Genomic DNA, 13123 nt, shown 5'->3' with positions numbered 1-13123 from the left:
TTCATGAAGGATGGATCTCATTCCGGGCAGGATTTGAGGAAGTCGTATCCCTGCTGGAGAGCCACATTCAGAGTCTGTGCCAGTCCCGGAAAGTATTCTGCCACAAGTGGAGCACTTTTGTGATTCTTCTGTGGGAGGTTCTGAGCTTGAGGGGATGAGGAAGTGGCTCTGGTTATTTGCTTCTGTACCTGGTCGGGAGGGTAGTTGCGGGATGCGAAAGCTGTTTTCAGATTGTTGGTATAATGGTTCAGGGATTCTGGACTGGAGCAGATTCCTTTTCCACGAAGACCTAGGCTGTAGGGAAGGGACCGTTTGATGTGGAAAGGGTGGCAGCTGTCATAATGGAGGTACTGTTGCTTGTTGGTGGGTTTGATGTGGATGGACGTGTGAAGCTGGCCATTGGACAGATGGAGGTCAACGTCTGTCTTTCAACAACATCTTTGCCTCTTTACTTCCGCCTCGACTGACATCTCTGCCCAAACTCTTTGCCTTTACAAATGTCTGCTTGTGTCTGTGTATGTGCGGATGGATATGTGTGTGTGTGCGAGTGTATACCTGTCCTTTTTTCCCCCTAAGGTAAGTCTTTCCCCACCCGGGATTGGAATGACTCCTTACTCTCTCCCTTAAAACCCACATCCTTTAGTCTTTCCCTCTCCTTCCCTCTTTCCTGATGAAGCAACCGTTTGTTGCGAAACCTTGAATTTTGTGTGTTTGTTTGTGTGTCTATCGACCTGCCAGCGCTTTTGTTTGGTAAGTCTCCTCATCTTTGTTTTTAGATATACTTTTCCCATGTGGAATGTGTGTGTATATATATATAAGGTAAGTCTTTCCGCTCCCGGGATTGGAATGACTCCTTACCCTCTCCCTTAAAACCCACATCCTTTCGTCTTTCCCTCTCCTTCCCTCTTTCCTGATGAGGCAACAGTTTGTTGCGAAAGCTTGAATTTTGTGTGTATGTTTGTGTGTCTGTCGACCTGCCAGCACTTTCATTTGGTAAGTCACATCATCTTTGTTTTTAGATATATTTTTCCTACGTGGAATGTTTCCCTCTATTATATATATATATATATATAGAGGGAAACATTCCACGTGGAAAAAATATATCTAAAAGAAAGAAAGTGATGAGACTTACCAAACAAAAGCGCTGGCAGGTCGATAGACACACAAACAAACACAAACATACACACAAAATTCTAGCTTTCGCAACAAACGGTTGCTTCGTCAGGAAAGAGGGAAGGAGAGGGAAAGATGAAAGGAAGTGGGTTTTAAGGGAGAGGGTAAGGAGTCATTCCAATCCCGGGAGCGGAAAGACTTACCTTAGGGGGAAAAAAGGACGGGTATACACTCGCGCACACACACACATATCCATCCGCATATACACAGACACAAGCAGACATTTGTAAAGGCAAAGAGTTTGGGCAGAGATGTCAGTCGAGGCGGAAGTACAGAGGCAAAGGTGATGTTGAAAGACAGGTGAGGTACGAGCGGCGGCAAATAGAAATTGGAGATTAGCGGAGATTGAGGCCTGGCGGATAGCGAGAAGAGAGGATATGCTGAAGGGCAAGTTCCCACCTCCGGAGTTCTGACAGGTTGGTGTTAATGGGAAGTATCCAGATAACCCGGACGGTGTAACACTGTGCCAAGATGTGCTGGCCGTGCACCAAGGCATGTTTTGCCACAGGGTGATCCTCATTACCAACAAACACTGTCTGCCTGTGTCCATTCATGCGAATGGACAGTTTGTTGCTGGTCATTCCCACATAGAAGGCTTCACAGTGTAGGCAGGTCAGTTGGTAAATCACGTGGGTGCTTTCACACGTGGCTCTGCCTTTGATCGTGTACACCTTCCGGGTTATAGGACTGGAGTAGGTGGTGGTGGGAGGGTGCATGGGACAGGTTTTACAACGGGGGCGGTTACAAGGGTAGGAGCCAGAGGGTAGGGAAGGTGGTTTGGGGACGTAGATCAACACCTTCAACCCATCACATGCAGTCTCCCATCCTTCATCAAAGACACCAACCACTTTCTCGAATGCCTGGAATCCCTACCCAGTCTGTTACCCCCGGAAACTATCCTTGTAACCATTGATGCCACTTCCTTATACACAAATATTCCGCATGTCCAGGGCCTCGCTGCGATGGAGCACTTCCTTTCACGCCGATCACCTGCCACCCTACCTAAAACCTCTTTCCTCATCACCTTAGCAAGCTTCATCCTGACCCACAACTTCTTCACTTTTGAAGGCCAGACATACCAACAATTAAAGGGAACAGCCATGGGTACCAGGATGGCCCCCTCGTACGCCAACCTATTCATGGGTCGCTTAGAGGAAGCCTTCTTGGTTACCCAGGCCTGCCAACCCAAAGTTTGGTACAGATTTATTGATGACATTTTCATGATCTGGACTCACAGTGAAGAAGAACTCCAGAATTTCCTCTCCAACCTCAACTCCTTTGGTTCCATCAGATTCACCTGGTCCTACTCTAAATCCCATGCCACTTTCCTTGACGTTGATCTCCACCTGTCCAACGGACAGCTTCACACGTCCGTCCACATCAAACCCACCAACAAGCAACAGTACCTCCATTATGACAGCTGCCACCCATTCGACATCAAACGGTCCCTTCCCTACAGCCTAGGTCTTCGTGGCAAACGAATCTGCTCCAGTCCGGAATCCTTGAACCATTACACCAACAACCTGAAAACAGCTTTCGCATCCCGTAACTACCCTCCCGACCTGGTACAGAAGCAAATAACCAGAGCCACTTCCTCATCTCCTCAAACCCGGAACCTTCCACAGAAGAACCCCAAAAGTGCCCCACTTGTGACAGAATACTTTCCGGGACTGGATCAGATTCTGAATGTGGCTCTCCAGCAGGGATACGACTTCCTCAAATCCTGCCCTGAAATGAGATCCATCCTTCATGAAATCCTCCCCACTCCACCTAGAGTGTCTTTCCGCCGTCCACCTAACCTTCGTAACCTCTTAGTTCATCTCTATGAAATCCCCAAACCACCTTCCCTACCCTCTGGCTCCTACCCTTGTAACCGCCCCCGGTGTAAAACCTGTCCCATGCACCCTCCCACCACCACCTACTCCAGTCCTGTAACCCGGAAGGTGTACACGATCAAAGGCAGAGCCACGTGTGAAAGCACCTACGTGATTTACCAACTGACCTGCCTACACTGTGAAGCCTTCTATGTGGGAATGACCAGCAACAAACTGTCCATTCACATGAATGGACACAGGCAGACAGTGTTTGTTGGTAATGAGGATCACCCTGTGGCTAAACATGCCTTGGTGCACGGCCAGCACATCTTGGCACAGTGTTACACCGTCCGGGTTACCTGGATATTTCCCACCAACACCAACCTATCCGAACTCCGGAGATGGGAACTTGCTCTTCAATATATCCTCTCTTCCCGTTACCCACCAGGCCTCAATTTCCGCTAATTTCAAGTTGCCGCCACTCATACCTCACCTGTCATTCAACATCATCTTTGCCTCTTCACTTCCGCCTCGACTTACATCTCTGCCCAAACCCTTTGTCTTTAAATATGTCTGCTTGTGTCTGTATATGTGTGGATGGATATGTGCGTGTGTGCGAGTGTATACCTGTCCTTTTTTCCCCCTAAGGTAAGTCTTTCCGCTCCCGGGATTGGAATGACTCTTTACCCTCTCCCTTAAAACCCACATCCTTTCGTCTTTCCCTCTCCTTCCCCTCTTTCCTGATGAGGCAACAGTTTGTTGCGAAAGCTTGAATTTTGTGTGTGTGTTTGTGTTTGTTTGTGTGTGTATCGACCTGCCAGTGCTTTCGTTCGGTAAGTCACATCATCTTTGTTTTTACATATATTTTTCCCACGTGGAATGTTTCTATCTATTTATATATATATATATATATATATATATATATATATATATATATATATATATATATGATGTGACTTACCGAACGAAAGCGCTGGCAGGTCGATAGACACACATAGTGTCTATGTTTTGTCTGGTCTTTTGTGCCACTTAGTTTCATCTTTTCTTGTGTCTTCTTCCTCTGATGATACCTCGTTCTTTCACGATTGCAGTAGGGTGCGAGGATCAGGATGGGTTGGCGGTGGTGCCAGTGCCCCATCACATGTAGCTGTGCTCAAGCGGCCTCACCCCACACCCTCCCCAACTCTCCCTCCCCCTCTCGTTCTTTACTCTTCTGACCACTCTGACATTCCTTCTTCCTCTTTGTTTGCCTGTTTTCCTTTCCCATCAATTGGAATTTGCTGTTGGCATTGTTCCTCCCATAGTTTCTGTCACCATGGATCATGGGACCAATGACATCACTGTTTGGTCTTCCCCAGCCATCCACCCACCCATCCACCCACCCAACCAACCAACCAGTTTTATATATGATTATGGTGTAGCTCAGCTGAAACCATTCAGTAAAATAATAATCACATCGCCAGAAGATGATGGATAGGAAACTCATTGAAACGTTGCGACAAGACGATGCCACCACTCGGCTGATAACCCGAGAAGAATTCATCAATAATAAAAAAATTACATGATGTGCATTGTATGTTCGTAAATTATAAAACATGAGCTCTATTTCCTCCTGTGAAGCAAAGTTATTCCCTAAGTTGCTTTATCTGAATGCCGAGATGGTCTAATGAAAAGGCATAGCTAATTTCCTACCCCAGTTTGAGCTTGTGCTCCATTTATAGTGTTGACCGGATGCTAAACCGTGTTCTTCATTCCTGTTTGTACCCTTTTCTTCTGATGAGATAATGCCAACTTTCAGTGAAAACTAGTTGTATTGGTTGTTGCTCTATAACCTTCAGTTCTTGTCAGAAATCATAATGTGTGAAGCAGTCCCAAGCTCTGCTTCAATAGCTATACCTCTCCTTTAGCTTGATTCCTCACCCATGGTTAAGTGGGAGGTCATTTCAAGGTATAGTAGGCAGTGAAAGACTTTCCAGCAGCCAAATTGAAATGCGTCCCTCTTGGCCAGTTTCAGAAGCAGCCTCCCAGCATGCAAGATCCAGGCACTTCAAAGACGGTGGGGTTACTAGTAGATTGATGCTCCAATGTTAGGCACGTAATGGACCCTCTTAAGATATGGCTGTCAAGGAGAGAAGAAGTCAAGTAGGCACTGTGTGTGTGTAGCATCATTGACACTACCAATTGCACGTCTTTGATACAAAGCCAAGTGGAGGGTCTGATTCAGAGGTTCAGACAGCTTTCCGACCATTTAGGCTGCAGATCCCTTGACTAGCACCATAGGGTAGTGGGATATTGGATCCTGCTTAGTTGGTCAGGTGTCGATTAAACATGGAAGGTGGCTACACAGACAGCGGGGGATGTGCGGAGTGCACTGAGCTGTTTTTAGGTTATAGAGGGTCATGGGAAAATGCGAAAAGTGCTTTAGTCTCAAAGAGTGCAAGTCAAACACAGGAAGAGTGTAGACATAGCAACAATCGCTATTTTAATTGTAAATTGTTACAGCTATATTGGGAAAGGACAAGAGCTCCTGGTGCTAGTAGAAAGCATTGAAACTCAAATTGTTACAGGAAATAAAAGCTGGCAACACTGGAGATAAGTTCAGCTGAAATTTTTATAAAGTAGATTAAATACAGTTGGTGGTGGAGGTTTGTTGATGTTAGAAGTAGTTCATCTTATTGTGAATTGAAGAAGGTATGTCATTTGAGTTACTATGGATAGAGGTTACACTTGACAACTTTGATAAATTAATGATTGATTCCTTTTGCTGACACCTGACTGAAATGATACAAGTGCTGAAAGGTTCAAAGAAAACTTGAGTCTCATTTCAAACAGGTACCCAATTCATAAAATTATAGTTGGTGATGACTTCAATGTGTTGATGAAAATACATGTTTAAAATTAAACTTAGGCATAAAATGTCATCTGAAATTGTACTAAATGCTTTCTCTGAAAATGATGTTGAACAATTATTTCTGGAGCCCACTTGAAGTGTAAATGGTTGCAAAAACGTACTTGATCTCTTAGCAACAAATAATCGTGAACAAATGAGGAACACCATGATGGATACAGGGATTATTGACCACACGATCTTTGTAGAGTGAATAAATACTGTAATACCCAAATCCACCAAAAATACATGCAAAACATATATGTTTAAAGTAATGCAGATAAAAATTTGCCTGACACCTTCCTAAGTGCCTGTGTTCACTCCTTCCAAACTAACTATGTAAGCGCAGACCAGATGTGGCTTAAAGTCAAAGAAGATATCAGCAGCAATTGAGAGATTTATACCCAATAAATTAATAAGAGATATAACTGATCCCCCAAGGTACAGTTAATGTCATAGCTTTGGAAACATGATGTTGTTGTATGATGAAGATTTTCTGGATCATGTCATCTTTGACAATTAATCAATATTTCACTTAAGTGCAAATGTGAACACACATAATGTGCACATCGGGGATCAGAAAATTTTCACGGGACGGTACAGTTGTAGCAAGACTCCCCTAAATTGAAGATTTTTTGTGCCCAATCTCAGCCTTCCCCCATGAACCATGGACCTTGCCATTGGTGGGGAGGCTTGCGTGCTCAGTGATACAGATAGCGTACTGTAGGTGTAACCACAACTGAGGGGTATCTGTTGAGAGGCCAGACAAACATGTGGTTTCTGAAGAGGGGCTGCAGCCTTTTCAGTAGTTGCAGGGGCAACAGTCTGGGTGATTGACTAATCTGGCGCTGTAACACTAACCAAAATGGCCTTGCTGTGCTGGTACTGTGAACGGCTGAAAGCAAGGGGAAACTACAGCTGTAACTTTTCCCGAGGGCATGCAGCTTTACTTTGGGGTTAAATGATGGGTAAAATATTCCGGAGGTAAAATAGTACTACATTCGGCTCCCCAGGCGGGAACAACTCAGGAGGATGTCATTATCAGAAGAAAGAAAACTGGCATTCTAAGGATCGGACTATGGAATGTCAGATCCCTTAATTGGGCAGATAGATTAGAAAATTTAAAAAGGGAAATGGATAGAATGAAGTTAGGTATAGTGGGAATTAGTGAAGTTCGGTGGCAGGAGGAACAAGACTTCTGGTCAGGTGAATACAGGGTTATAAATACAAAATCAAATAGGGGTAATGGAGGAGCAGGTTTAATAATGAATTTAAAAAAATAGGAGTGTGGGTAAGCTACCACAAACAGCATAGTGAACGCATTATTGTGGCCAAGATAGTCACGAAGCCCACGCCTACCACAGTAGTGCAAGTTTATGTGCCATCTAGCTCCACAGATGACAAAGATATTGATGAAATATATGCTGAGATAAAAGAAATTATTCAGATCGTGAAGGGAGACGGAAATTTAATAGTCATGGGGGATTGGAATTCGATAGTAGGAAAAGGAAGAGAAGGAAGTGTAGTTGGTAAATATGGAACGGGGTAAGGAATGAAAGAGGAAGCTGCCTGGTAGAATTTTGCACAGAGCATAACTTAATCATAGCTACACTTGGCTCAAGAAGCATGAAAAAAGGTTGTATACATGGAAGAACCCTGGAGATACTGACACGTTTCAGATAGATTATACGAGGGCGGTTCAGAAAGTAACCTCCGATTGGTCACAGTGCGGGTTGTGGGGGGAGTAGCAACGCCATCTGTGCGTTCACGCACTCAACAAGTCAGTCGGCATCAAGCCGTGGTCGAGTGAACGCCGTACCTGCGCTAGTTTAGTTTTTGTGGCAGATTGAAATGTGTGCTGCAATAGAAAACCCCGCCAAATGTGAAGTGCGTGCTGTCATAAGGTTTTTTACAGCCAAAGGATATTCTGCTCCGTATAATGCATCCACAACTACACACATCACGGATTGAGATAATGCACATCTGGCTCTCAGTGAATACCAGAAGTATTGGGTTGTCAGTATCCTGCCAGAGCTTTCCTTTCTGTATTTATACTGGCACATTTCATAGTAGACTTTGTTATCGAACGAAATCCATTAGACTTTTTTTAAGAAATAATTAAATTTCTTGTATGACTTCGGTAAACATTTTTTCCATTGTTCATTTAGTAAATTCACTCTGATAGTGTGACTTCATCAGAATTTATAATTATTTAAAGTAATATTTTCTCCTCCTCCTTAGTTACATCTGGTTGGTAGAGCTTTTTTACTGCTGTCATTTAGCCACCATGAAATAATTTATTATGGTGCTCTCATACATTTTGTGAAAGACCTGTGTATTTAGATATAAACCATACATTACTGTTGCACTGTGTTGTTCTATTCTTGTTGGGAAACAAAGCAAAGCTGTGTATCAGCATTACATATTGTACCGTGGGGGCGTCAGAATGTGTAAGTTTGCAGAAGATTTTGAAAGCTGTTCCGCTATTTGACATGACATTTGAGAAATAGTGAGTTTCGCATTATCTATGTACTTTCCACATTTTTGAACCTTTGCTTTGTATTCATCATTGTCTAACAGATTGAGGATCCCCTCATCTGGTTTAGTGAACTGGCCCAAAACATTGTAGTCTCGCTTTATAGCATTTACAATCCATGAGTTCTGCAGCATCTGACATCCTTTCAACTACTGTGACAAAGTGCAGAATGATCACTCTTTCTCTCATGTTTCTCCCCTTTAGGCCATATAATTATGCTTCCAAATTGTAGCCCACCTTATCCAATCTGCCATATTATTTGGAAATGTATGGCAGTGTTGGCATGCAATTAGCTGTTCTTAAATCGGGATTATGGGAGGATCACTGCCCTGAGTAATGCAATCCAACCTTAGTTAGTACAGCAAACAGCCAACAGGTGGGAGTGATAGCCATATGTGTGTTATTTCATTCCATATAGTGGAGATGCTGAGTCACGATAGGCACAACAAAAAGATTCACACAATTATAGCTTTCGGCCTATCGTGACTCAGCATCTCCGCTATGTTGTGAGTAGCAACTTTCCCTCTCTAATATTGTTACATTCCATGCTGGATTTTCCATTGTTTGATTATTTCATTCTATGACATGTTCAGCTGTGAATGCATTATGTGTGAGCTAAGTGAATTTGAAAGTGGGCCAATTGTTAGTGCTCATATAGTGGGTACCTCATAACCAATGCAGCTGAAGTTTTTTTGTGTTTCAAGAGGCCCTACATTGAAGATTTGTACTGCATACATGGAAAGTGTAAAAACATGACCCATTGAACCACAACATGGAAGAACGAGTGTATTGAGTAATCATGACCGAAGGCCACTGAAGAGGCTGGTGATGGAAAAATAAGAGGACCGCTGCAAAAGTCACTACAGAACTGAATGTCACATTCAAAAACTTTGTAAGCATCAAACAGCACAAAGTGAGGTCCACAAGTAGGGAACTGCACGGCGAGCTGGAATTATACAACCGCTCATCAGTTATGCAGATGTCTGTGACAGGAAAACGTGGTGCCGAAGTCATAAAACCTAGACTGTTGGAAATGCAAAAAGTCACTTGATCATATATGTTTTGTATCATGCTGTTTCCAACTTCTGGCTGAGTTTACATCCCAAAAGACAAGTGTGGTGGGGGGCTGGCAATGATTTGGGCTGCCATATCACGGTATTCCATGGGCACCTTGACTACTCTCCAAAGTCTCATTACTATCAATGATTTATCCAATCATAACATATTTGTTTCCCAATGGTGGTGATGTGTTAAAAGATGACAGGACCCCTGTCACAGCATCCAGAACTGGTTTGTGAGCACAAGGACGAATTGTTGCTCTCCCCTGGCCACCAGTCTCCAGAATTCAATATAAATGAGCCTTTGTCTTCTAATTTGGACAGAATAATGCAAGATCGGTACCCACCTCCATCATCATCATCATCATCATCATCATCATCATAAGTTTCCACTGTTTAGCAGGAAGAATGGTATAAGAATCACTTGTGTACCACACAAGAACTATATTTATACATTCTGAGATGGCAGGAAGCTGTTTTCCTTAACGACTTTCATACGCTGTAGCAGGAATGGTAATGTGTTTGTTTTTGGTGATTTTCTATTTCTGTGTAACTCCTTCACTACAATGTTTGTACATGTGATATAGGTTACATCACCACAATTAATATATATTTAAAGTAGTTATTAAGTGAGACTACATTATCAAGACAATCAACATATATAATAATATAAAAGTCACATAATACATAACCACATAATTAACAATATTTGGTAAATCAGGTTTTGCTTATTATGACATTCCAGTGCAGTGAATACTGGGTGTTTCCAAATGAATATCAGGATTTTAAAGCTATGTGGCATTTATTACATTCAACATACAATTATAAAGAATACATCAACTGAAGGAGTAACCCAAACAGTTTTCCTCACAAGTGTTCAATATACGAGCACTATTGTCCCACGGCACACGTCGAGTCATTAGGTGGGTTCTTCCTATACCTTGATCTAAATTATTTATATTATGTTTCTCTCTTCTGTTCAACACTTCTTGTATGTAGTGAGTAACAATTTATCATTATTCACATTGTTATTTCAATCCAGATTTTTCCTTATTTTGAGTGTTTTAACATATTTCACTTCTTCTAAAACTTACCTTGACCAATGGCTTAAACAACCATAATTCTGTAGTTCATCAAAATTAGTGCATTGCCTGGACTTTTTGTTACTCTTATGATCAGGAACTTTAAGCCGTCATTTTCCCTACTGTTCTCTTGCTAGCCAAATACTGGCAATGGATATTTCTTATATTTGATGTGAAATTTTGACAAGACCATGGCCAACTTCTTATCCAGATTTGAGCTTGTGCTCTATTTCTGTTGAACTTGTTGCCTATAAACTTCAAAGTTTTTTCCTCCAATGTGAATGAGTCAATGGCAATTTTTGGTTAGTTATATTTGATGATATCTTACACAGTATTTTCAGTTCTAATGCTTTTTCTCTATCACAAATTTTTTATTTTCATTGTCAGTGTAACATTATTATTAAATATCTTTTATAAAGGTTTCATATCTTTATTTCCTAACTTGTTGACTATTAGGTAAGGTATATGCTGGATTTAATAATGTGATAATATCATTTAAAACAAAAACACTGTATCATCTTGATGTATGCATTTTTATAGAATGTAATTCTAAATCATCATGTTAAAAAAAAGTTGATTTTAATGTATAGTGATAGTAATAATGTAAAAATATGTTCAGTGTGGTGTATGTATTAGGTACAAACTAATCTACCCACAAAAAATACTTTGTGGATAACTATCAGTTTTGTGTGTCATGTAGAATTTAGTATGACACGTTTCCAAACTCACCGACTCAGTTGTATTGAAAATGTTGATTTTAGAATCCTGCCTTCCCATGGAAAAATCTCTGCGGTCTTACACACTTATCAGAATTTATTCACACGTGTCTCATCAGCTGAAGAAAGTTATGACATGAAAGTAAATATTTTTTCGTGTTTCAGACTGTGATCAAAAGAATCAAATTTTATGTGACTTGCAATGCAGTTAAACACCTGTCTTAATTTCTTTGGGAATCTATAGAATTATTGTACATATAAACTTCTGGGGTAAAATTAATATGAAAGTCTTGTTGTCAGTATATCATTGACAAGCTCAATGTATATTTGACGGAATACTCACTGGCTGTAAATCTTGAGCAAATTTTTTTCCCTACTTCAGTTAAATATGTCTTCATTATCTTCATAAAGAAAGTTTTTTCTTTTTTTTTCCCCTTTCAGGACATAGCCATGATGGCGATGATTATGAAGAAGATGAGGAGCAAGAAGAAGTAGTAGTCAGATACAAACGCCAGGCTGAGCAATACGAATACACACCCACAAAGACAAGATGTCCATTGCTTCTAGTTGCAGATTACCGTTTTTATCAGGAAATGGGAGGCAGTAATACAAAGACTACAATAAATTATTTGGTTTGTTTTTACAGACTAATATAGTCATAGAAGTACATATTTCAGGAGTGAATTATGTTTAAGAAATATTTGTTAGATGATACAGAAGAACTGTATTAACATTATCTAATCCCCTTCATTATTATGAGATGCCAGAAATGAACTTTATTTGTGCCATTTCAGTAAAGAACACATTCTGGGGCCATTAATAAGATGTACACTGTTATCTGTAGACATTATGTAGGGTAAAGCTGTTGTTGACCTGCAGGTCTGGACACCTTGCACCCCATTAGAAATGATTCAGTTGGTGATGATAAACTCTTGTCTTCCTCCAACCTTTTAATTATTTTCCTCAATCATATGTTGCCCTTTCCATTGTGAAGACACTTTTTTTTTTTTTTTTAAGTGTGCTTTACATTGAATTCTCTGAATATCTTGTCATATTAGATGATGAAAAAATATAGTCAAGATATTCTTTTATGGAAACTTTAATGGAAAAATCGCTAGCAAATTAGTGTGTAGGGTCAGATTTTATTTCAGCTCTGTTGTCCTCCAACTTTCTGCAACGTATTTAATATTATTGAGATCAGTAATGAATAAAAGCTTGTTCTTATTTTACTTTTATTTCACAGAAATGCTAGCCAAATGTTATACAATTAACAATTTATATTTTATGGCATAAGCATGTAGTAATCACATAAATTTGTAACATTTGTAACAGAAACAGTATGTAAGGATAGATGCTACCCACCACATATATGAAGCATTGAGTGGCATACAGGCATATTGAAAAAGACTGCTGGATAAAATTCAGCTATCGGACTAAGTCCTTCGAAAGTCGTAGAAAACAAAATTCATACACATTCACACAAGCGCAACTTGCAGCCACATGATTGCTGTCATCTACAGGCACTGAGGCCAGCTGCGAATGCATCTGAAATGAGCAGCAATCTTTGCTGGAGTGAGTAGTTGGGGTACAAAAGAGGTGCTGGGTGGGGAGCAGTGCAGGTGTGGGTGGGGAAAAGTGCCAGTGCTGCATATGGGAGCATACAGGTATATGGTGGGGACAGGACAGTGAGCTGCTAGATGCAGCATTGGTAGGCTGTGCTGAGGGGTTGAAGTTGCAGGCAGGGTCAAGTGGGTAGAGAGAGAAGTAGAGAAGGCACAGGATGTGAAGCAATCATTGAAATCAAGCACTTTGTGTTGCGCAGCTTGCTCAGCAACTGGGTGGTCCAGCTGTCTCCTG

General features: G+C 41.2%; 1 protein-coding gene across 1 annotated transcript in view; it reads left to right on the top strand.

Moving 5' to 3' along the window:
- LOC126259719 (ADAM 17-like protease) overlaps positions 1-13123 on the top strand; it is a 138448-nt gene that overhangs the window by 86434 nt on the left and 38891 nt on the right. The window contains exon 6 of the mRNA XM_049956697.1: positions 11708-11898. Coding sequence (XP_049812654.1) covers positions 11708-11898 — 191 coding nt within the window. The remainder of the gene's footprint in view (positions 1-11707; positions 11899-13123) is intronic.

This window comes from Schistocerca nitens, chromosome 5, assembly GCF_023898315.1.
Source record: "Schistocerca nitens isolate TAMUIC-IGC-003100 chromosome 5, iqSchNite1.1, whole genome shotgun sequence".
Taxonomy (NCBI): domain Eukaryota; kingdom Metazoa; phylum Arthropoda; class Insecta; order Orthoptera; family Acrididae; genus Schistocerca; species Schistocerca nitens.
The sequence above is the reverse complement of the archived record's forward strand: the minus strand, read 5'-3'. Positions and strand labels throughout refer to the sequence as shown.